This window comes from Capricornis sumatraensis, chromosome 2 (genome assembly GCF_032405125.1).
Source record: "Capricornis sumatraensis isolate serow.1 chromosome 2, serow.2, whole genome shotgun sequence".
NCBI classification, from domain to species: Eukaryota; Metazoa; Chordata; class Mammalia; order Artiodactyla; family Bovidae; genus Capricornis; species Capricornis sumatraensis.
This window is the reverse complement of record NC_091070.1, coordinates 209,666,216-209,691,478: the sequence shown is the minus strand read 5'-3', so window position 1 is coordinate 209,691,478 and position 25,263 is coordinate 209,666,216. Positions and strand designations below refer to the sequence as shown.

General features: G+C 50.8%; 1 protein-coding gene across 1 annotated transcript in view; it reads right to left on the bottom strand.

Annotated features, from left to right (window-relative positions):
• GRIK3 (glutamate ionotropic receptor kainate type subunit 3) overlaps positions 1–25,263 on the bottom strand; it is a 240,443-nt gene that overhangs the window by 20,671 nt on the left and 194,509 nt on the right. The window contains exons 10-12 of the mRNA XM_068963655.1: positions 22,015–22,218; positions 6,548–6,771; positions 154–272 (exon numbers count right to left, since the gene is read on the bottom strand). Of these exons, the coding sequence (XP_068819756.1) occupies positions 154–272; positions 6,548–6,771; positions 22,015–22,218 (547 nt within the window). The remainder of the gene's footprint in view (positions 1–153; positions 273–6,547; positions 6,772–22,014; positions 22,219–25,263) is intronic.

Here is a 25,263-nt window from a genome sequence, read left to right as displayed (position 1 = left end):
GATGAGCCCTGCCTGCCGCAGGTATTGGTATATGCTTCAGCCTCAGACAGTGAGCCAGTCCAGCTGGCTCCAGCAGACGTGGAGCTCAGGGACCTGGGAAAGGGCACACACTTGAGCATCCAGGTGTCTGCAACCTTCTAAGGGCACACATACCTTGTTGCATCAGGGACCCCATTCCGAACCAGAAGCTGTTCAGCAGAGTGAAGTTATTTTCCACCACCTCGGAGCCGGGGTTGCAGGGGTGAGCGTCGTACCACTCGTAAGGGCTGAACCTGAAGCAGAAAGAGGGCAGCAATGAAGCAAATCTTCGGGGAGAAGGGAGGAAGGGGTGTTCACGCCTTACAAGCTGGCGGTTTAGCCAACAGTGATGTGCCGACCACTTCAGCATCAATTCCCTCATTGTTCTGCTAGGGAGTCAGGGAATGGGAAACCAGAATCATTTTGCTTCTCGTTTTTTATTGTTAGTGCCCTTTTCTGGTGATAAAAGTAATTCAGCAGTATCTCTTAAAATTAAAAGTGCACATGCCCTTCAACCTAGCAATTCTGCGACTCATTATCCATCGTAGAAAAAACACTCTTCCAGGAGCATAAAGAGAAGTGCATGGGGGTGTTTATCAAAGCATTGTTTGTAATAGCAAAAAACTGGAAACAAGCTAAATGTCCTTCAATAGAGGAATGATTAAATAGACTACGCCACAATCGCACCCTGAAACCGCACGCAGCCGTTAGAAGAGATGCACCAACAGGGAAAGATCTACAACACATATTGTTTGTTTTTTTTTTAAGTGATAAAAATAAGAACAATATGATCACATTTACATAAATAGATTCCTGAAGACACAGTTGCATTCCTATTTATGTACATTTGAATACAAATGCATATATAGTCTGGAAGGATCCACATCTAAAAAAAATCACTACTGACCTCTGGGGAGGGGAAACAGAAGAAATTTCATGGAAGCCTGTTGCTTTGTATGTATTGCATGAACTTTGAAAAATGAAAATAGGCTTTTAAATTACTTATATACTTTAAAAACCTTGAAATGGAAAAATAGTAAAATACACTCTTCATAAAATATTCAGACAGTATAAAACACAATGAGAAAGTGAAAGTACTCCATGATCCCACCTCTTGGGAAGAACAATGTGTTATATCGTTTTTTTCAGATTTTTCTCTCTGAATATACAAATACATGCATGACAGGAAAAAAAAATGTTATTTAAGCCTCCTCACCCCCATTGCCTTCTAAGGAAGATAAGTCCTGATAACTGGAGGGATCTTTGTTTATTGTGTGAATTCCAGTTGAGAAAATGTAAGTTGGAGGAAGCTGGAACAGTCTGGAGAGATTGAGAGACTCTGGAGAAAGTCCCCACCAGTCTAGTGTGGTTGGTGTGACTGGTGTGGTTGACGTGGCTGTTGAGGGTGTGTTCAGAGTGGCTGGTGTAGGGTCAGATGCTAAGATGAGAGACCGGGAAGGAGAGACATGTCTGATGGAATTTATTTTTGTTTTTTAAAGTGTGATGAGTTTTAAGAGTGAGGCTGTGACTTTCCATCTCTCTTCTAAAAGCTTTAGTAAATTAAACATTGATCACCAAAATGCTCACATGAAAAGAATTTGGTTTTCACGAAGTGGAAAGATCCTGCAAATAGGAAATTCCAAAGTGAGGCTTCAAATCAAGATGGGGATTTTCAAAGGGAATGACCACAATCTGGCTAGAGGCTCTAAAAATCCACAAGGAAGAGATAGAGGATGAAGAGAGCGGAGATGAGAGGCTGTTGTGAGAAGGGTTTTAGAGAAAGCCTTTGGAGAGCTGTGTACTCAGGGGCCCCTGCATTCCCACAGTGAAGTCTAGGGAGAGTGGCTTCCACAGGGTGGCTGGGAGAGCCTGGGAAGGATGTGGTGGACGCTAGCTGGGAAATCTGGAGGGCAGGGGTTGGGCTGATGCATGTTTTCTACGAGAGACAGAAGAGTAAGTCCTTGCTGCACAGGACTGGCCTGCAGGCCTGGAGCGGTCAGGGCTAAGGTTGTTTTCCTGGACCAGATGGGCTTATACAGAAGAGAGATCCATCGCGACTTGTATCCAAGAAAGGCAATGAGACTCCAACAGAGAGAAGCCATAGGGCAGTGGGCCGACTAAGGAGGTACTGCCAAAGCGGACCCGCGACGGGGCAAGGGGAGAAGTCTGAACTGTGCATGACGACAGAAACGCGGAGGACTATACTGGACTCAGTAGAGTCCAGTATAGTCTAACTGACTTCCAGTATAGTCTTCTAACTTCTGAGTTGAAAGTGTGCTTGTGCTACAGAGAGAGACCTAGGGTTTCTGTGCTCTGGAAGTAATCCAAAAAGTGACAGGTCCCAGCAGAGCTTCCACTGGGGCAAAGAACTTCTCCTCTGTACACACTGAAAGGTGTGTGTGTTAGTCACTCAGTCGTGCCCGACTCTTTGCGACCCCATGGACTGTAGCCCACCAGGCTCCTCTGTCCATGGGATTCTCCAGGCAAGAGTACTGGAGTGGGTTGCCAGCTCCTTCTCCTGGCAGGTGGGTGACAAGTGGGTGAAGGACAAAGCAAAGGTGATTTCTGATGAGATCTCATGAGCCCTGCTTTTTAAATGTACACACACACAATATATATGTACATAAATAGATCGATAGGATACATGTAATCATCCTTTTACATAGAAAAAAATCACATCATACCACAATAATGTCTTAGGTCTTGATTTTTCACTGAATAAGCCATCAGCCTCTTTGCAGACCAGTTACTCCTAATGTCCTTTATTCTTTATAACTACTTAATAGGGTTTTTAAAAATATGTTTTTAATATTGAAGTATAGTTGATTTACAATGTTGCGCTAGTTTCAGGCATATAGCTTTAGTTCTGAATGCGTATTCTTTTTCAGATTCTTTTTCATTCTGGGTTATCATAAGCTATTGAGCATAGCGTGTGTGATCGTATAGCGTTTGCTATACAGTAGGTCCCTGTTGTTCTACTTTCTGTTCAGTAGTGTGTATGTATTAATCCAAAACTCCCAATTTTTACCCTCCCCCTCCCCATTTCCCACCATCCCCTTTGGTAGCCATAAGTTTGTTTTCTATGCCTGTGAATCTCTGTTTTGTGAATAAGTTCATTTGTGTAATTTTTCAGTTAATGGGTGTTTTTAATCACTCCTCTTTTGTTGACACAGCCTGGCCCTTTTTTTCCACTGTGATACACTCTGCTGAAAGAAACATCCTTGCTCACACTTCTATGAGTCTCCAGGCCAAAGGGCAGCCTTGTCTAGGGCTTTGCTGAGAAGGGTTTCTGGATTCATGAGGACTGTAAAGTGAGGCAGGGCTTCCCCGGTGGGTCACCGGGGAAGAGTAAAGAGTCTGCCCGCAGTGCAGGAGCCGCAGGAGACATGGGTTTGATCCCTGGGTTGGGAAGATCCCCTGGAGGAGGACATAGCAACCCACTCCAGTATTCTTGCCTGGAAAATCCCATGGACAGAAGAGGCTACAGTCCATGGGTAGCTCACACAGAGTCAGACATGACTGAAGCGACCAAGCACACACATGCATGTAAAGTGAGGCTCAGTGGTGACTTTCAACAGGATACATTCCCGGAGGTGGAATTTCTTACCATGATAAAAATAACTGGTCTAGAATGGGTCTCTGGGTTATTAAGTCTTGTTGTAGACCTGGGTCCTCACTACCCCTTGAGGGGCAGACAGAGCAGCAGATGCCCACTTCACAGGCGGGGAGGCAGCCTGGGCCCTCCAGCTGGCGGTGGTCCTGCAGTCAGGGGGTGGAAGGGCCCAGATTCCAACTCCAGTGCCCCAGGAGGGCAGAGGGGTGGAAGGGCTGCTGTACAGTAAGGGAGGTGCCGCCAAAGTGAATGATGGATCTTGGGTTTATGGCTTGTGGCTACGAGGGGTTCTCCAAGTTTTGCAAGTCAGTGGCAGAGACTGACTTGGAGATACCCTATCTCCCCTGAAGGGTGAAGGCTAAACTCCAGCCCCAGATGACAGGTGTAGACTGTGGCTGGGATCACCTCTTCCCGGGGGCTCTCATCTGTACTGGATTTGGCTGGAATGTGACTCTTGAGGGGCTGGACTGGTGGCTCGCCCTCAGTCCTGCTTCCGGGGTCAAGCACTTAGGATTATCTCCTCGTCATGAGTGCCAGCTGGCCTGGTCTAAGTGATGGGAAGCAGCGTCCCTCCCCACGCCTTCCAGCCCTTCCTCCTTTTCTCCCTCCCTTTTCTTCTCACAGAGAAAGGCCTTGGTCAATGCCTAGACCCCTGATGCTAGCCAGGCATAGGCCAGCCAGTTGGTAGGATGGACAGTCCTGTGTCTTGCTGGAGCTGCCCAGAAAGAATCTAGACACCTACTCACCCTTCACAGACCCTGTCTCTTGCGCAGCTGTGTCTAGCTCTCTGGTAGCCAGCAAGCAGAGGTCCAAAGGACACAGGGCATACAGAGGGGAGGGGACAGAGGGCCACTTCCACACTACAGATGGGCTGTGCTTGACCTCAACGGCATTCTAAAAAATCAAATTAGTGGCTACTTATAAAAGCCATGAGGCATCACATGAAGATCTGAAACTCTCTAAAATCATGAACCCCCACAGCACTGGCCTGCATTCCTGCTTGGCATGGTCTGTTGAAGCCCAGTGGTAATGACTCTTTTCTCCAGGTGTGTGCTCGAGTTTGCCTCTGTCCCCACCACCCCCTGCTGCCTACCATCCAGCGTGCTTCACTCCCTCATGCTTCCTGTGTGTGCCACCCCTGATTAAAAGTCCAGCAAGTCTTGGTTTGAAGCCCAACTCTGCGGCAACAGGCTTTCTGGCTTTGGGCAAAGACTTAACCCCTCTGAGCCTCAGTGTCTGCTTCTGTAGTGTGGGGATAATTATACTGACCTTACCAGGACTGCTGTAAGGCTTTGACGGATGGGTGTGAATTGAGTTGTGTGAGTGGTGCACTGATGATCGTCCTGTGATGCTACTTATGGGTCTGTGATGAAGACCCTTGTCCCTCTCCTCTCTCTCCAGGCATTCTGTGTCATTCCAGCAGCTCCAGAAATCCCCTCTCTTCCAGAAAGTCTCCTCATCCTGACCTTGGAAGGGGGGCTCCTACCTTCCTGGCCAGAAGGTAAGGGGTGGAAAGCAGGCTCGGCTGCAGGGGATGAAAGGCCAGAAATCGGAGGGGGATGGGATTCACATCAAATGAGCAAAGCTGATGCTGGGAAAGCTCGAGCTGTTTTTGAGGGGGTGGGGAGCCAAGAGGCCGGCTGGCGCTGCTAAAATTATGGTGAGAGCTCTGGAGAATGGCTCCTGGCTTTCAAAGGCTTGTTAGACCATTAGAGACAAGAGGCATAATGAGGGTCTCTCTGTGGCAGGCTGGGCTGCCGGCTGGGCGAGCAGGCAGGCAGCACCAGGCCTGCCGGCAGCAAAGGGTTTCGGAGGCAGGACAATTTCCTCTCTCACATCCTTCCCTTTGGTCTGTGTCTGTGCGGGAGGAGGGAGCGAAAAGGAGCAGGGTGGGGAAAAGCTTTCAAAGAAGACTCAGCAGAGAAAAAGGCCGACACACCAAGTCCTTGGATCTCAGATTGCTTCTCCGGAGAAGTCTCGCATCACACCTTGTTAGAATTTAGAGAATAAAGAACCAGGGCAAGGGCTGGGGCTGGAGCCTGGAGGGAGGGGGCAGAGGGCTGGGGCCCAGGAGCTACCAACTTAGGGCGGAAGCAGAACGCAGATGTCCAGGTGGCAGAGATGTGGGTTGCAGATAAAACACTTGGTGACCTGAGTTCAATGAGCCGGATGTATCCCTTATTGCTAGGGTGGCCTGGAGGAGTACTGAGCCTCTCTGAGTGTCGGACGTCTCCCCTTCATGGGAGGCCATGAGAATTAAGTAAGATAACTGGCTATAAAGGACAGAGCATGGTGCTTGGCACACAGTTGGTGCTCAGTAAGCACTGGGCTAAACCCGTTTCCCAGTGGCCTCTACCTATGACCCACCAGTAAGGATGTACTACGCCTACTTCATATGAACAACTGAATATGCAAGGGTATTGCTAGCATGTGTTAGAGGCGGGTAAGGATGCGTGCAAGCCAAGTTTCTGCATGTGGGTATGCGAGTGAGTTTATGTGGCATTGTTCCTCCTGCTGTTGTGGAGTGGATGGACACAGTCTGTTTTGTAAGTTTTAAGCTACCTGCTGGGCCACCTGGGTCTGGTGTACTGGGTGCCTGGTCCAAGTGGTCCAGCTTTGGGGAGTGACTGAACCTCTCCAAGCCTGGTCATAGGACCTAGGATACAACTGATACCTCTCAAAGTCATGGACACAGACCACGGTGAGGACTAGGGGATTTAAGTTAGAGGGCCGTGAAATGTTCCTTGGGGGATATGAAAGGATCTGAGCCTCAGGGAAAGAGACAGGAGCAGGTAAGCAGTGGTCTGAACCTGGGCCTTCTGTGCCAACTGCTGAGGATGGGGGCGGGGGGGGACTTGCCTGGCTCCCTGAGCCCCTAACCCTGGGCCAGAGCTCTGGCCAGGGCATTGCTCTTACCTGGCGATGACAAAGAGGACACAGCTGACACCCAGGTAGGCGAGGAGCACATACATCCAGATGTCTGGGGACAGGGGGTTGAGGAAGGAGAAGACACTAGGGTTGGTGCCATTGGGCTTGCGATAGAGGATGCTCACGCCAAGGGTCATGAAGGGCTTGGAGAAATCGATGGCCTTCTCGCGGACGTGGGTGATGGTCAGGGGGGCCACGGCCAGGTCTGCCTTCTGCAGTGAGAGAGACATAGACAGACTATGAGCAAAGCCTAAGCTAGCGGGGGACAGAACATCTCTTCTTGAAAGGAGGAGAGACGAGGGAGGGAAGTGGAGTTTGTTGCCTGAACCCCGGAACACTTTAACACTCTTCAATTTCACTGTTTACTAATTCTTCTTCTGGGCCAGGCAATGCCCAGCGTGCTGGGAGACAACCGTGAATTAGACTTAACCCCTGTTATCCAAGAGCTGATGGCCTTGAAGAAGAGGACATGGTATCAACATGTGGAGAGTGGAACACTATTACAGCTGTAACCCATGTGGTCTATTCTCGAAATGGTGCCTTGTCAAATATAGTTCAGCAATCTACGAACATTTAAAAATAGCTTGTGTTCTTTTTTTGTGACTTTCAAATGTCATGAAGAGGACAGCACCCCTTATTTATATCCGTTTTCCTTTCCTATCTACTTCTTGCATGCTTTACCCCATTTTGGATATTCCATATATCCTCAAAGCCCCCATAACCTGTTGGGCAAAAATAATACTCTCTGGTGGGAAAGGGTCGGGGGAGAAATGAAACAAAATTTTGAGCCCTCTGTAGTAGCAGAGGGGCGGGAAGAGGACAGAGCAGAGGAAGGCAGGGAAGGGGTTGGAGAAAGCTAGGGATGTTCACATGCCGATAGAGCTCACTCCATCACAGTTCTAACAAGGGGAGTAATTAAAGTTTCATATCTCTAGGCTGAGCTTTTTCTGATTAAAAATCTGCAATCTCGCCTTCCCGTCTTTGCAGGCTTGCCCCACTGCTCTCCTCGAGCACAAGGTCCCACTTAACTGCTTCTTGTTTACCACATTCCCTTCTTGACCTCTGTGTTTTACACACACTGTGCCTGTTGAGAATGCCTCTCCCTGCTGTCTAACTTTCACCACCTTAAATATTCCTTTGCTCATGCTACCTCTTCCAAGAAGTCCTCCCTGATAGCCTGCAATTCTGAATGCCCGTGAAGCTCCTTCTGTCCTGTGGTAAGGTCCTAACCTGCTCAGTTGAAATGGCAGTATGTGCCGGCATGTGCCCTTTGGTCATATCTGCCTACTTACCTGTAAGTCCCTAAGCATAGTTGGGACTGTGGCTGATTCACTGCTCTGTTTTTCTACCACCAAGCCCCATCTCAGCCTATGCAGTGTTTGTTGATTAATAATGTTTCCCTCTCAGAGGCTCTCCCTTGGGCTCCTGTGGATATTTACCAGAATGTGAACAAAATAATCAATTCCCTTTCTCAGATGGGGCAGAACAGAAAGGGAGGCTGAGTCCTAAAGATCAGCACTAAAGACCCTTTAGCTAAGGGTGGCGGCAGCTGCCTCTTAGAATCCCCTTTCAAACAACAGTCCCTAGGCAGTCACCCTCTGACTTGGCCCAGCTTAATTAGTTGATTAATTAAACAATTAATTAATTATTTTGTGAGATCCACTAGGCACTAGGGATACACAGCTGAGCCAAACAGACGTGGCTTCTGCCTTTATGGGGCTTACAGTCTAGTAGGGAAAATGGACATTAATCAGATTCTTTTCTAAGTGATAGCTGTTAACACACCTCCGACTCCACCAATCCTAGAATGGAAACCGGCAACCAAGTTGAAATGAGACTTCAAGGCAAGGAGGATTGCTGTGGGTAGAACCCCAGCTCTGAAATGACTGTTGGTGCCCCAGGCTGGGGGACGTTGGCAAACATATAACCCTGGTGTTGCTCACCCCAGTGTTTCTCCTTCTAGCACCAGCCCCCATGGCTGATTACTGACATTAGGAGCCCAAGGGTTTAGTGAATCTTAGGACTACTTGGGGGAGCCCGGTGGGCTGCCGTCTATGGGGTCGCACAGAGTCAGACACGACTGAAGTGACTTAGCAGCAGGACTACTTGGGAACATCAAGGAAGGGGAGCCTATTAGAAAGGCTGTTTCATACTGGGATCTTACTTTGGTAAATTTCTAAACGTGTGTGTTGGAACTTGCCTAGCTTTGAAGGCAAGGGAGAAGAAATGAGCAGCTGCTGCTACCTCGGCTCCCTGGAGTACTCTCATCTCAGGGTGGGTTCAAAGGAAAGCAACGAAAGGAGAGAGAACTGTCAGGGAAGGTGCCCAGTGACTAGCATGTATTCGGTCAAGACCTACTGTGCAACAGTCGGGGGTAGAGAGGCGAGCAAGAGATCCAGCTCTGCTCTCATGCAGCTTCCAGGCAAGGGAATCCCCTTTGGAGACTGTGGACAAGATTCCAAGTGCAGTGGGAACTGCGGTGGGACATTCTGGAGGATCCCTTTAAGTCCTGAAGTTCTAGGATCCCTTATAATGTTGGCATATCATGATTCTAGAACTTGGCTTCCCCTCAGTTCAGTTCAGTTCAGTCGCTCAGTTGTGTCCAACTCTTTGCGACCCCATGAATTGCAGCACGCCAGGCCTCCCTGTCCATCACCAACTCCCGGAGTTCACTCAAACTCATATCCATTGAGTCGATGATGCCATCCAGCCATCTCATCCTCTGTCGTCCCCTTCTCCTCCTGCCCCCAATCCTTCCCAGCATCAGAGTCTTTTCCAATGAGTCAACTCTTCGGATGAGGTGGCCAAAGTACTGAAGTTTCAGCTTTAGCATCATTCCTTCCAATGAACACCCAGGACTAATCTCCTTTAGAATGGACTGGTTGGATCTCCTTGCAGTCCAAGGCACTCTCAAGAGTCTTCTCCAACACCACAGTTCAAAAGCATCAATTCTTTGGTGCTCAGCTTTCTTCACAGTCCAACTCTCACATCCATACATGACCACTGGAAAACCATAGCCTTGACTAGACAGACCTTTGTTGGCAAAGTAATGTCTCTGCTTTTCAATATACTATCTAGGTTGGTCATAACTTCCCTTCCGAGGAGTAAGTGTCTTTTAATTTCATGGCTGCAATCACCATCTGCAGTGATTTTGGAGCCTTAAAAAATAAAGTCTGACACTGTTTCCACTGTTTCCCTAGCCCTCTCCTTTCAAAGCACATCACTTTGGGAGGCTCCGTTCTGACTCCAAAGTCATCATCACTGCTCAGAATGCATTTGGAACTGGTCTCTGGGAATGGCTTCTGGGGTTTGGAATGGATTCTTGGGAAGAACCTCAAAGTCAGTGGTGGCAAATCTTCCTCTGGCTTTTGATGGCAGGTTGGATGAGACTGTTAGTAACTCGAAGATCAAGGTGTTTGTGGCCAGTGCTTATCCCAACCAGGAGTATTCCCGGGCTAGCCAGAAAGCGGGCCACAGGCCCTCTTTCTTTCCCCAGATGGTCTCAGAAATCTTCAGAATCTTGCCACCAGCCTTTCTGCTCTCTGGTTTTAATGGTATTAGAAGGCAGGGGTGTCTAGGCATTCTGTGCCTACAGCAGCAAGACAGCTGGTCAACCTGACTTTCTTTATGAGAAGTTTTGATGTGTGTTCTCCCTTGGGCTTCAGCAAGGCTGGAGTTCTCCACTTTGGTTTGGGCAGGAAATACTACATTTCACTGTTGGTTACGATTTCTTTGAAAAAGGCATTATTTTGTCCAACTTCCCTTGAAAGAGCCGAACAGATGTCAAGCCTTTGCTGTTTCAGCTCATTACTCAGAATGAAAGGCCCAATCTTGGCAGGCTCTTCCTACTTGTGCAAGTTTTCTTTGAGGATGATTCATAAAATCATAGGCTGTCAGAGCTGGACAAGAGACCTTCAGCACATCTATTCCAACCTGTATTATTTATGGAGGGAAACTGAGGCTCACAGAGGGTACAAAGACTTCGCTGTCAGTAATCACGTCCTTGAACAAACCAAACCTCTGACTCATCCGACATATTCATTGGTCTTATGGGTGGTTTGTTAGCTCCATCTGCCTCACTGAAGACCTTCCATACCTTTTTCTGTAAACCTCTGGACCAGACAGGATAGCACTTCCAGAACTCCATCACCATACGCAGCTTTCTACTTACAAAGAAGCTGTCCTACTCTCCTCCAAGCTTACATGAGGTCGATTGGCACCACTTACTTTCCCGCATCTCTACAACCAAAAGTGAAGGAAAGAATGCTTACCTGGCTACAGCTCCACATTTTTGCCTTTAGTATCCAGGCCCCTTGACTGCTGGTCAGACACTAGCCACATACCTGAGAGTGAAACCTGGAAAGCCTCGGCTTGCTACCTGTGTCTGGAGTCCCTGCTGGCACCTGCCTACTTTGCTTCCTAAGCATGATCTCAGCCAGATTCCCCATCTATGTGCTCTGCCTCTTGATTGGGGTTCCCCTGGGCATCTGCTTGCTGACTGTGACCTGTTATCGTTTACATATACCTTCTGTGGAAAGAACTACCATCTTTTGTGGGTACTTCTGGTAGCTCAGCTGGTAAAGAATCCACCTGCAAAGCAGGAGACCCCAGTTTGAATCCTAGGTCAGGAAGATCCGCTGGAGAAGGGATAGGCTACCCACTCCAGTATTCTTGGGCTTCCCTGGGGGCTCAGTTGGTAAAGAATTGCCTGCAATGCGGGAGACCTGGGTTCGATCTCTGGGTTGGAAAGATCCCCTGGAGGAGGGAACGGCTACCCACTCCAGTATTCTGGCCTGGAGAATCCCATGGACTTTATAGTCCACGGGGTCACAAAGAATCGGACACGGCTGAGCAACTTTTACTTTCACTTACATACTAAGCACTGCTACGTGTATTATATATATTACCTTATGTGACCTCCCAGCAGTCCCATGGTGCAGTAAACATGATCACCACATCCCAGGTAAGGGTAATGTGATTCAGTTAGGCTAGGGGATTTGGTCAAGCTTGTGAGTGGTCAGTGACATTTGTCATACAGAAATGAGCAGAGCTGGTGAGTGGCTGAGCCAGTGCATGGACCTGTTGACCATGACCTCAAACTCAAATGTTTTATCACTCTACCATACCAGCCACATTCAATGAGTTGAACTGTGCATCCTCTTCCAAGTATATTCAAGTCCTAACTCTTGGTACCTATAAATGTGACATTACCTGGAAATACCTCCTCCTCCCCTCCCCTCCTCCCCACTAAAACAGTATCTTATTGTTGCCACTATGATTAAATAATCTTGGAGAAATTCCTGGGCAGAGTAACTGGGACTTTGCTAAGGAAGGCCTCACTTTCTATGTCTTCAGTGGGATTGTTCACTTTCCCAAAGATCTGTTTCTCTCTGGCTCCTGCCGAGTGCCCCTAAATCCATTGGTGTGCAAAACAGCCTCTCTCCTGAATGTGCAGCCTTGTGAAGTCTCCTGGCACAAGCCTGTTGTTTTTTTTTAATCAGACTCTGTGCATCACAGTAGTTCCCTCAGCTGTCCCCCAGCAACACAGCCCACGTGGTTTAAAATCCCCCCAATACTACTGCCTAATTATCAGAAGAGCCAAAATAAAACAATGGTAATAATACCAAATGGCAATGAGGATGCAGAGCAACTGGATCCCTCACAGGTGGTTGGTGGGGAGTACAATGGTGAAGCCACTGAAGTTACTGGATATTATACAAGGACGGAACTCAGGAACAGCTAGATGGAGGAGATACATAGGGCAGGTTATACAGGAGTGGGTATGGTGCTTCCATGCTTTCTCTCTTTCACTGGGTGTCCCATCCTCCCCTCATCTTCATGTGTTCACCAACCCAGAAGCTCTGGAAATTAGGCTCTTGTGGAAGTCACCAAGCTAAGATGAAGTCATACTGGGTTAGGGGGAGCTCTAAATCCAATGACTGATGTTCTTATAAAAGAGGAGAGGATACACAGATACACACAGAGAAGACCATGTGATAACGGAGGTAGAGACTGGAGTGATGTAGCTTTGAGCCAAGGATGCCAAGGATTGCCAGCCACACCAGATGCTAGGCGAGTCAGTGAACAAATGCTCCCTCCAAAGGGACCAACTCTGCAGACACCTTGATTTCTGAGTTCTGGCCTCCAGAACTGAGAGAGGATAAACTTCTGCTGTTTTAAGTCCCCAGGTTTGTGACAGCCCAAGGACACTCATACACATATTACTTAGATTCTGGGGGGGATGCATGCAACTCCCCGTACCAGCTGCTGCCAGCCCCGCCCCTGCACCTGGCCCATTCTGTTGGCAAGTTTTAGGGCTGGGCCCACCCTGCCCTTCCTGAGCCCACGTTGCATTCCCAGAGACCTGAACTTGACTCTGGCTCCTGACCATGACTACTTGGGCCTCCCCAGAATACACTTTGCAACACCTGGTCATGCTTGGGAACCCTGTGGCTGCAGGAACATGCTGATTCGCCCCTACTTTCCACCAGGTCCTTGTACTTCTACTTCCAAAGCCACCCAAGAAAACAAGGCTTACTCTTGCCACATGGGCAGGACTTGAATCAGGGGCTCTGTTTGCTGGCTCTCTGCCCACATTTCTAGTGTGTGGGATCCATGGAATTCACCTTCCATTCTTTCCCTAAAGGGTTGTTTCTCCAAATAGAATCTTTTCTGATTCCCAATGCTGCTTAGTATATGTTAAGACTTTTCCCTCTGCCCTCCAGAAAATTCTTATGGGTTCATGAAACCATTCACAATCTAGCTGGTGCTGTCCAGCAGAACTTTCTGCAATGATGGAAATGCTTTGTATCTTCACTGTCCGATATGGCAGCCACTGGCCACAAGTAGAATTTGAAATGTGGCTTGTATAACTGAGGAACTGAATTTATACTTTGATTTCATTCATTGTAAATTAAGTAATTTAAATTAATGTAACCAGTTGATTTTAATTAAAGTTCAGATTTAAACAACCCCATGTGGCTGGTGGCTCCTGCATTAGAAAGTGCAGTTTCAGTCCTGCCTGCCTCTATGGTCTCACCTCCCATCTTGTTCCCCCTGGTTCTCTTCCCACTGGCTTCTTTCAGACCCTCCAGTCCATGCTTACCTCAGGACATTTGGACAATACTCTTCTCTACCTGGAACTTCTTCCCTGAACCTTTGTCTAGCTAATATCTGCTTCTCCTTCAGATCTCAGCTCAAACATCACTTCCACAGACAAAATCCTCAGATGAAATCAAGCCTCCCCAGTGATGACTCTTGACAGCACCAGGTACTTGCGCTCTCAGCACTGATCACAGTTGTGATTTCAGAGGTTTTGAGTGATTTCCTCTCTACTGGCCCATAAGCTCCTGAGAGCTGGCCTGAGTCAGTGTCTTTTCACTATGGTATGCCCTCCACCTAACACAGTGTCCAGCTCATAGCAGGCCTCCAAGTAGAGACCTGGGGACGGAATGAATGGGATGTTGCTGGTTTAGAAGAGAAAATCGGCAAGCATGCTCTCAGAGCCAGCTGGCTGGGCACCTCACGGTTTCTAAGAGCAAGTCACAGACAGTGTCTGCTGATGAACCCCAGACTCTGAGCTAAAGAAAACACAGAGCCCCCTGAAAAGCCCTAGACATTAATCCAACAGCCCGCAACCTCAATAACCCATACATCTGAACAGAGGGGAAAGGAGTGCTAGTAAATTCATGAATGTTAGCGGATGGGTCTGCTACCAACACCTGTGATTCACACACCAGCTTCCTGAGCTAACGGCAGCCTCATGGCCTGATAGTGCGGAATGATGCTGTGTTTCTCCTTGGCCTGGGAGAGCAGCTGATTCCTGAGTCCCGGCAGGCACCATGCTGCACCTCTGTCTCCAGGAAGCATGAGCAGGTCCTCCTGCTTCGTAGCCACAGGGACCCTGGGGAAGGATGAGCTATGGCTCCGTCTCCTATCTATAGTGGTTCTCTTTCCCCACCCCACAGGGCCCTAAGGGTGGTGTCCGCCCAGACAGGCCCTGCCCAGTCAAGCCCAAGGACCTAGGGACAGGGAGCCCCCTCCCTCTACAGGCTGTGAGGTCTGAGTTGTACATTCCCATAGCCCCTGCACTGGTCCTCACACAGCTGAACATTGATTTGTAAGTCACTGGCAATGGCACCCCACTCCAGTACTCTTGCCTGGAAAATCCCATGGACGCAGGAGCCTGGTGGGCTGCCGTCTATGGGGTCGCACAGAGTCGGACACGACTGAAGCGACTCAGCAGCAGCAGCAGCTTGATATCTGGCTCCTCTGCTGGTACATAAGCTCCGGTGGCGGGGGGGAGGTGGGCAGGGGCTACATTTACTTCACACTCTGATGCATCTCTAGGGTTAGTACCAAGGCAGGCGAAAAGAAGGGGCTCAGTATGGTTTTGATGGAAGACTTGGCATCAAAGTACCCCCAAGAGTTCTGATCAGCCCTTACTCCAGCCCGTGGGCTGAGCTCTGGCCTGTTTCCCTGTTCAGCATCCCCCTTCTCTCTGAGGCCATGCTGACCCCTGCCAGTCTGCCAGGTCCTGACTGTCTCTCTCCAGCCTCCCTCCAGAGTTTGGATGCTGCGCTGCGTCCTTGCCCTTAATGGCAACCTTTCTTATGACCATCAGTGGTCCTGAGCATTCACTGATGGCCCTCACTTGTCCTCACGGCCCTCTTCAGTCAGGGCCTAGCGACGTTTTCAGCTCCATGGCACCCTCAGTGACAGCCCCCGGCCTTGCAAACAGGGGTTGGGTCTAACACATACAGGACAGAAACAAGGTCTCTGTCCCAGTTAGGAGGAAGATGGGACACAGGAGGGCGATGGTGGTGTGTCTGTGAGACCAGATCTTCCCGGCACATACGCCAGCCTACCTGGAGGCTGGGAGGCCCGAGGGCGTAGTCTCAAGGCTGTGGCTGTTACTGGGGGACATCCTCCCAAGTCCATGCCTCTCCTCCTTCTGCCCCTCATGTGCCATCTTCTGCTGCATGCCAGGGAGTTAGAAATGACCCAGACCCCCTTCCTGGATCTCTCTGAATGCTGCCAGCTAAGAGCATGGGAAAGGCATTTCCTGAGTTACCCTCACCTCTCACAAGTCTCCAGTACTTTCCTCCAGGCTTTCCTGGGATGGATCACCAGCAGCTTCCCACTGGTTTCCGTTCGGCGGGATCTCTCAGCCTGGGCCCCAGCCTGGGAGCCAGGGAAGCTCTTTCACTTACCACACTCCTCTCACAGAACAGTGACACCTATTCACACAGTCATAGATTACTGCCTGTTTCCCCTCCTAGAACGTAAGATCCTGAGGCTCAGGGAAGGGATCCTGACTGTTTTGTTCACACTGTATCCACGGCACCTAGCATGGGACTTAACTGAATAAACAAATGAATGAATAACCTGATCAAAGGAGGCATTGGCTGGATTCCCCCTCTGAGGTTTAGAAGAGGTCACCCAGTGAGCCTTCTCTTGGGGCCTGGTGCACCGCCATTCTTGCGGGAGGGTACCCTGAGTCACGAGAAGTGTCCATTGATGTCCCTCCAGCCAGCCAGCGCTGCACTTTTCAATCAGCAATGCAGCTTCCAATAACCTCACAAAAGCTTGTATATATCTAAAGAGATGGGACAGGTGCTAGAAAATTCCTAAGTGTTGACCGAGGAGTTGTATACCCATGATTCACACATAGGCCTCCTGAGTTGACGGATGCCCAGGAGTGAGACTTGAAGCCTGTGTCTTTCCAAGGCCTGGGAGAACGGCCCACTCCTGAATCCCTGCAGGGCTGCCTTTCAGGACGGCTCAGCTGGCGTTCCCCACTTTGTGGCACACTATGGGGGACACACCACACCTCCATTCCCATCTCTAGAATATGCCCCCTCCCCTACCGCCTGCATATCTGCAAGGCTGGTGTCTTCCCAGGGTCTGCCTGGGGAACCTTACTGCTCACCCCACAGGACCCCACGAGGGCAGAGACTTCAGCAGTCTAGGTGCCCCCATCCAGGTCAGTACTCACATCCAAGCCCTGAATATCTCTCCTTCATTTTTCAAGTTTCAGCTCCAAGAGTCACCTCTGCAGGGAAGTCTGAGTCATTTTCCTGCTTTATACTCCCAAAGTCCCCTATACATATTCCCCCTTGCAGCACTGATCAAAATTTTAATGAAATTTAACTCGGCTGATTCACTGCTTGTTCCTAGAGGGGAAGGGATCACGCTGACCTTGGTTGCTCCTACATTTCCTGTCCCCGCCCTGGATCCGGTACATCATTTGTGCTTGGCTCACCGCTCTCATGCACCAGGTCAGACCTTCTGGCCACCACCAGCCTCATACAGGCACAAGCTGACAGCATCTCGCCTCCTGTCTACCTGGGCACTTCTTGCACACAGACATCCCCACCCCATAACTTCCTGTTGATGCTCTGGCAGGGTCCTGATTGGTTCCCATGCCTGCCCTGCCAAACCCAGAAATGCATGGAAGTCAGGAGCCAGTGGATGCACCGGCTCCTCTTCTCCCTTCACCCCAAGAGATGGCTCTGAGACACGCTCTGTCAGGCTTTTCTGGGGTGCCAACTTGGATTAGTCTCACTCGGTGGTGACCAGCTCAATATGACATCCTTGCATTGGCCTTCCCTCCCCTCTGCTCCACTTGCCTGCCCTGACTCTCCCCAGCATCACACCCTCTAACTCAGTCACCAGCGGCATCTAAGCCTCCTCCTCAGGCCCCGCCCTTCAGGAGCCCAGGCCCCGCCCCCAGGAGCCCAGGCCCCGCCCCCAGGAGCCCAGGCTGAGACCGGGCTCTTTAAAGCTTTGCAGAAAGAATGAAGGAACAGTCCTCAGCAGGGGGGTTAGCTTGTTCCTGTTGCTCCCTCTGACCTCGCTTTCTCTTCAATACCCACCTCGCCCCTGCAGCTCTGTTGCTACCTTGCTTCTTGTCCTCTCTCACACCTGGTTGTCTAGACCCTGACCTCCTGCCAGGCTCTTTCCACATCTTTCCAGGCTGGTCTCTGCTTGCTGGGTCCAGCTGACAGCCCTGGGGTGCATCTCAACGGAGCCCAAGTCCTTCCTGCCTCCCTCACCTCTTATCTGGTCATCCCCAGGTAGATCCTGAGCTTCCTCAGAGTGCCTCAGTCATTGCTCTGGGCAACCTGGATGCCCTGATAAGAGGCTACCTTTTCATCCATCTGCTTCCTTGCCCTCACCTGCTCTGTCTCATTCAGGATTCTTACCTGCCCCAGCCGAGGTCCCAGCATGCCTGGCTTCAAAGTGCACTGGCCAGTCTGAAGGAGGTGGCTTGGCTTAGAATTTCCCGGCCACCCAAACAGGAGTCTGGGGCTCCTTCTAACACCAATGCATGCCGGCCAGAACCAAGATCTGGTTCCTGCTTTGGAGGCAGGAGACAGTGCATGATGGGGTCATGACCTTGACACTAGACCCTCCGCTCACACACTTTGGATGGGAGGCTCAGTAGGCATGACCCCACAGCCTTGTCTCTGGGGAAGGCGTGCCAGTCCACGTGGTCACTCACACGCCCCTCACCCATCAAGGCCTGCTCTGCAAGCCCAGCCCCACGCCAGGTGCGGGCAGCGCCAATATAATCCAAAGGCACTGTCTGTCCAGAAGAAGAGTCGGGCTGGAACATGGGTCCGTGGAGCTGCGCCACTCCCCTGCTCTGCTCTCTGTCTTATGGGGAATCACATCTGGGCCTTGCGACTTCTTTCACAGGGGAAGGGATGACATCAGGGTTACCCAGGACCACTCCTATCCATCTTGGTCCAAACCCATTTTGGTCCAGCCCCTTCCATGAACCAGGCAAACTGCCTTATATGCTATAGTGAGATGTAACAATTTCAAGATAAAAGAATGAACCGCTTCCTGTGGCTGGAGGGCAGTCAGGCCTCCCCTTGAGGCCAGGCTCCTGCTCCCTCTCCTTCCCCTACTGTTCAAGGGCCTGGTAGAGCAGCCAGGACAGGACTCCTTGGCCTCTGAGCACAAAGCCTGCAGGAGGCCAGGCCGGGGTGGTCACAGAACCCGTGCTGGGCTGACCTGTACCCCTGGGAGATGGCACTCATGCTAACCCATGGATGCAGGTCCAGCCTCACCTGCCTCCGCCTCCTCACCTGCTGCTTCACACCCTGTGCCCACACCTTCCCAGCAGCCCCTTTGCTCCTTTGGCTCCATCGCCCACTCTCCCTGGCTCTCCTCCCTCCGCTCTGGCTTTGCAGGAGTGGGCATCCTGTGGAGGCCTCCTGTTCATCCCGTTCTCTCACCATTCAGGGTCCTGCCCCCAGTCCTCCTCTCTTTTCTCCCCATCAATCCCCGCTCTGAGTGTCCAGCCACAAGGAAGGAACCCTTGTGGCTGGAACCCCAGCCTCTAGGAACCCCAACCCCAACATGATGTCAGAACCTCTCTTGGATCCTCTGCTTTCCCAGGAGGCTCTGTCTCTGGGGATGATGCCACTCCCTCCCCGGCCATCCAGGCTAGAACTTCACACCATGTCCTTGATTCCTCCCTGCCCTTCTCCTCCATCCAGTCAACTGCCAACCTCATGGATTCCACCTTCATGGCTCCATCCTGTGCCATCGACTTCTCTCCTTTCTGACCACAATCCTTGGGGGCCACCAGGCTCTCCTTCACCCAGGTCCCAGGGATGGCCTCCAGACTGGCTCCATTTCAGCCTGGCAGCACAAGTCCCAATGTGATGTCACTCCCTTGCTCTACATCTTTCAACTGTGCCTTGTAGCACCCAGGCCCTTCAAGGCTCATCTCTTGCCCCTTCCTCCAGCAGCCGTCTCTCCTCTTGGTTCCAGGCTTTCCACACTTAGAGCTCTGTCTCCATACTCCCTAGCAAGATCCCAGGCACCTGGTGCCAGAACAGGAGCTCTGGATGGCAGGTGTCAGGAAAGTTCTCCAGTGCCGTAAGCGGGTGATGTCTCATGTGTGCCTCGATTCCCTGTGACTCTGATCAGTGTGAGTCAGTTCCCTGAGTCGCCTTTTTAGATTCAGAGGGCAAGATCCAGATCCCGGGTCACTGTGGCCCACCAGGGTGATCATGGCTCAGGGGCAGACTCCCTCACTATCATCATGGCCACGCACGTACATACTTTAGACAGGAGGAAATGGTGAGGAGTAAGATAGTCCTGTGCACTGCACAGTTACTGAGCACCAGGCACTTGGCTAAGCATTTTTAAATCTTCCCACGAACCCTGGGCAGAAGACTTATTATTCCCACTTCCTAGATGTGGAAATAGAGGCCAGAGAGGTTGAATAGCTTTCCTACTGTCAGCTAAAATGTGCTGGACCCTGAACCCATCTCTCTTGGATTCCAAAGACATTAAAACACGTGGGAGTAATTTAAGGCAGGGACTCCAGCAGGAGACTTCCAAAGGGGGTTGGGGGGGGGTAGTGAGAGAGAGCGGGCAGTGGGGATGGGAACAGTGATGGTCTGAGAGACCAGGAGATGGATGGAGAAACCACTGCTCTGTCCAATCATCTGTTTTGCTCCCGTAGTTGGAGACAACTCGGAGGAAGGCGAGGATGTGAGCAAGAGGGGGACACACCCTTTAGATCCCCCACCTTCCCCCATAATCTTGTCTCCTGGGATGGCCTGTGGCATGGACAGAGACGAGCAGAGAGTATCAGTGAAGGACTTTTTAAGTCCTGCTGGTCAGAGGCTCCACCCAGGGCCTCCAAATGGCCCTCAGGGGGCAGATTCTTGCAAAGGTGGGCATTCATCATTTTTACATCTGCGTTCAGATCCCTAATAAGGAAGTAATAATATTGCCAAGCCTTTGCCACGCTTTCTATGAGCTAGTGAGAAGACTAATTATCTGACGACACTAATAAATGGTTATGATGTTATTAAAAGTGGCACCAAGCTAGGATTAATAGGCTCATCAATTGTAGGGAATTGGGTTTAACAAGGTCCCTGCATGTGCCGTCAGGGCCCATGGTCTTGATGGATACTAGGCTGCATGCAGGCCATGAACAAGACCCCCTCTTTCCTCCAGCTGAGGGTCAGCCTCGGAAGCTGCTAGGTTTTCTGGTCTTCCCCCTTGCAAGTGGCTCTGCAGAGCTCTTGGGCTGCTGGGGATGCTGTGGATGGCAAGAGCGTCACTAGCCTTATTCCCCTCCAAATGTGGCCTCCACTGTCCATGGGATCCCGCCCTCCTCCCCAGCCCAGCTCACTTCTGCAAATGACTTGCTCAGATCCCACCCAGAGCCCCACGCTCCAGAGCCCCACTCATAACGCTCAGGGGGGAGCCGATAAATGGAGATGTCTCTGGGGCCTGCTGACTAATTTCCATAATAATTACAGTTATTACTAATAATGGTGACAACACCCCTCCCTCCCGGTTAGACTGAATTCCACTGTCTAGGAGCTGCTTCCCCACCAGTTGTCACCTCCACCAACAAGCAGGGAAGAACACAGAGCAGGCATCATTATTCTCACTGTTGAGGTAGGAAATGAGCTTAGGGAGAAAAAGAGACTTCCTGAAGCCCTCTCCCCGCCTCAAAGGAGTAGCCATAATGATTAAAATAATACAAGCAAGGACTGACACGGCGCTGACTGTGTAGTGTGCACATGTGACCTTAGTCCTCACTACAGCCTGTGGGGGAGGGGGGCCATTATTATCATTCCCATTTTACAGATGAGGAAACTGAGGAGCAGAGAGGTTAAGAAACTTGTCCAGAAGCACACAGCTAGTAAGTGGAAGAGTAGGGATCAAGTCCAGACTGCGTTCACTCTCTTGACCATTAGCCTCTCCCACCAGCCTTCCCTGGGGGACTGATTTTCTAGGGCTGAGGAAATGACTCCACCACTGAGGCTCTACTTGAGCCTTCTAGCTCTGAGTTCCAGCCTCCTTCTCTTCCTGGCTCCCCTCTGACAGGGGCAAGAGGGCTAACTGAAGAAGGTCCTGAGGCTACCTGTCTGCACTTGGAGAGGAAAAGTGACAATAATCCTTCTGGCTGATGCTTTTCAGGTGGAAAAGACTGACTGCATGAACCCTGGGTCTGGTGGTCAGATGGCTCTTTGCAGACGTGGGAGCCCAGGGCTTTCATAAGCAGAGAGCCTCCAAAAGACTCTCTCAGTCCCAGCTCCACTTCTTACTAGCTGGGAGCCTTCATCTTTCTCTGCCTTACCCTCCTCATCTGTTGAACGGGTGGTAATAACAGTACCCATCTCACTGCGTTGTTGTAAGGATAAACGATAGAAGAAATAAGGGGTACAGATCATGTCCTTGCATTCATTAGCAGGCCCTGGATAGAAAAATGCTTCTGGAAAGCGAAGGCCCTGAGCTGGAGGGCAGGTCATGTTTAGAATGTGCCAGGGGAGCCTGTACCAATGGCTCCTTTGTCTCCATCTCCCCTGCCCCAGGGCTGCGGTCTGCCAGGATGCCCCGTCTTGATGTGCATAGAGGACTGGGCCAAGCCTCCCGGACGGCCCTGTCCATGGTGCTCCCACCCCACTTACGTGGTCAATGAGCTCCTTGATCATGCCGTTCCACTGGCCCTTGTCGTCCTGTGCCCCATATTTCCCGTCCTCCACCAACCGGATCTCGTAGGAGAAGCCCAGGATGTGGGCCAGTTCCTTGAGCAGGTCGATGCAGTAGCCCTCAAACCGGTCATTCCCAAACAGGGTCCTGTCGGACTTCCGGAACATGACGAAGGGCTCCTCCTGTGGGGACAGAGAGGACAGGGGCTGATGGACGCTGAGTGGGTGGGACAGGGCCACCTGGGGTCAGAGAGCCTGGGCCCAGGCCTCTGCAAGCGTGTTCTAAGCCATCTTTCAGGGTGGCTCAGAAGAATGGCCCACTAAGTCAGGAGAGGGAAAGCCAAGTTAGTGCCTCACAGATGGCCACCTACTGACATGCATGCAGAACTTAGTAGGTCCTTATGGATTTGATCGTCCCAATGTTCACAGAGCTAGAAGCTAGTGGAACTGGAATTTGAACTCAAGACTGTGATTCTGAATCTCACTTTCTCTCTGTTGCACCATCCACGCAGGCTGATGGTTCTCAAAATGTGGTCCCCAGACCAGCAGCATCACCTGGGAACTTGTCAGAATTGCACATTCTCAGACCCCATCCAGAAATAATGAGCCAGAAACCCTTAGGTGGGGCCTGGAAATGTGTGCTTTGAGAAGCCCTCCAGAGGATTCTGATGTCTGCTCAAGTGTGAGCACGCTGCTCCAGAAGACCTTCATCAAGTTTCTTCTGACTGCTCCCCCAAGAAAGTAAGTCAAAGTGTTAGTTGCTCAGTCATGTCCAACTGACTCATTGCAACCCCATGGACTGTAGCCCGCCAGGCTCCTCTGTCCATGGGATTCTCCAGGCAAGAATACTGGAACAGGTTGCCATTCCCTTCTCCAGGGGATCTTCCCCACCCAGGGATCGAACCCAGGGCTCCTGCATCGCAGGCAGATTCTTTACCATCTGAGCCACCAGGGGAAGCCTGTGCCATCTCCCCCAACTCCTGCATAAAAAGACTACACCTACCCGCTCCCTGATACCTTTCTCTCTTTCCAAGGGTCTAGTCCCCAGCATTAGGATCTGCTGGTGATTCCTGATAACTATGACAGTTTGCATTTACATGTGGATGGGCCAGACACCAGCAGATGAAGTGGTGCCTGTGGAGGGCCCAGTGCAGAGCCCAGCATAGCAGTGGGGTTCAGTGGAAGTAGCTGGTATCACCTTGTTAGTCTTAATTTTAACCTCTGGGATAGATACTAATAACCTCATCTTGTACATGCAGAGAGTAAATTGGTGAAGACAAGGTGACTTGTGAGAGGTCACTCAGCTGCCATAGAGAGAGGATCTGGACTCAGGTTGGTATAATCCCAGAGCGGGAGCTCTTAACCACCTCACTGTGCCAGAGGCCCTGAGTCACACGGTGCCTCTCCCTAGTGGGCAGGGGGGTCCTCAGGAGGTGGCTTGGGTTCTACAGTACACCTGGCAGCTGTCCCATGTCAGGTTCCCTCTCTCCAAGGTGATGGGGAGCCAGTAATGGGCTCTCAAAGGGCCCACCTCTGTCTGATTTCTCATTTAGAAATAAACACTGACAACCCTGTAAAGAATAATTAGGGATGTGCTGTGCTTCGTTGCTCAGTCACGTCTGACTCTTTGTGACCCCATGGACTGTAGCCCGCCAGGCTGCTCTGTCCGTGGGGATTCTCCAGGCAAGTGTGGGTTGCCATGCCCTCCTCCAGGGATCTTCCCAACTCAGGGATTGAACTCAGGTCTCCTGCATTGCAGGCAGATTCTTTACTGTCTGAGCCACTAGGGAAGCCCAAGAATACTGAAGTAGGTAGCCGATCCCTTCTCCAGGGGAACTTTCCAACCTAGGAATCGAACTTACCAGCTGAGCTACCCAGGAAGCCCAATAACTAGGACCAGAGACAGGAAAATGGTGAAAACAGCTACTGACCTTGTCTAGCATGAGATACCCAGAGTGAGGAACTGCAGTGTACGGGCTCAACTCAGCAAACTAGTCATTTATTGAGTTCCTACTATGTGTCAGGCACTGACACACAGTTTCATAAGCCGTTTGATTGAAGCTTGTAAGACAGGTGACATTATCCCTATTTGATAGATGAGGAAACTGAGGCTCAGAGAAGGTCAGTAAGTTGCCCAAGGCCACACAGGAGTTGAACTATAGTCAGATGGAGTCCAGGTCCAGTCCTTCCTGCTTGTAGCGCCCTGACCTTTCCGGACCTTAACCCTCCCCTCAGCCACCTCTGCACCCTCGTGTGTCCGAATGCCCCAAGCCTTCAGCTGATGGGTGACAATCGTTAGCTGACAGAACACACTTGTTCTGGGAAGTGCATGTCCTTGGACCCACAAGAAGAGCACATATCTCCTTTGGAGGCACCTCCCTGGTGACTCTGATGGTAAAGAATCCACCTGCAGTGTGGGAGACTTAAGTTCGATCCCAGGGGTGGGAAGATCCCCTGGAGGAGGGTATGGCAACCCATTCCAGTATTCTTGCCTGGAGAATCCCCATGGACAGTGGAGCCTGGCGGTCTACAGTCCGTGGAGTTGCAAAAGAGTTGGACACGAATGAGCGACTAAGCACATCATTCTCTCAAGTGGTGATGAGAGAATGAGGTCATTCCTTTGTCACTGTGGACCCCTGGGGCTGGCTGAACCTGAAGGGCCTTCATTAGGGGTCCTCAGGTGCAGAAACCCACCAGCAGCCTCTTGCCAGGCTCCCACTGCAGAAGATGGGCTCATTCTCTGGCCCTGTTTCCCTGGCAACACTAGTTCTCAAAATCCCATCCCACCCCATGACTGATTCACTCTAGAGTTTCAACAGCCCTTTGGGATGCTTCAGAGAAAGGGCAAGGGAGTGTCTGTACACCTAAGGGATTCTGAGAAAACCATTTTGCCGTCTAATTGGGTGGAAATCTGGGTCCTTTGATTAGAGTCCATGCTAAGTCTCAAGGACCCCCATCCCTGCCTCCAACCAAGTAGGCAGCTCACAAGGTTGGAGAAAAGAGTCTAGGAGGTGCCGGGGAAGGGGCTGGGCCTGCCTGGAGAGAAGGGGACTTAGGCTAGTGTGGACCATGCTGCCTGGGACCCCAGCATGGGGCCTGGGGAGAAGGCCAGGGTGGAGATTTCAATCCTGTCTCAACTGTAGGTCAGATGCTCTTGCGCAGTGAACAACCTATACCGCTGCACTAGGTGGCTCTGCTGTTAGCTCAGGAATGAATTAAAAAGAAGGC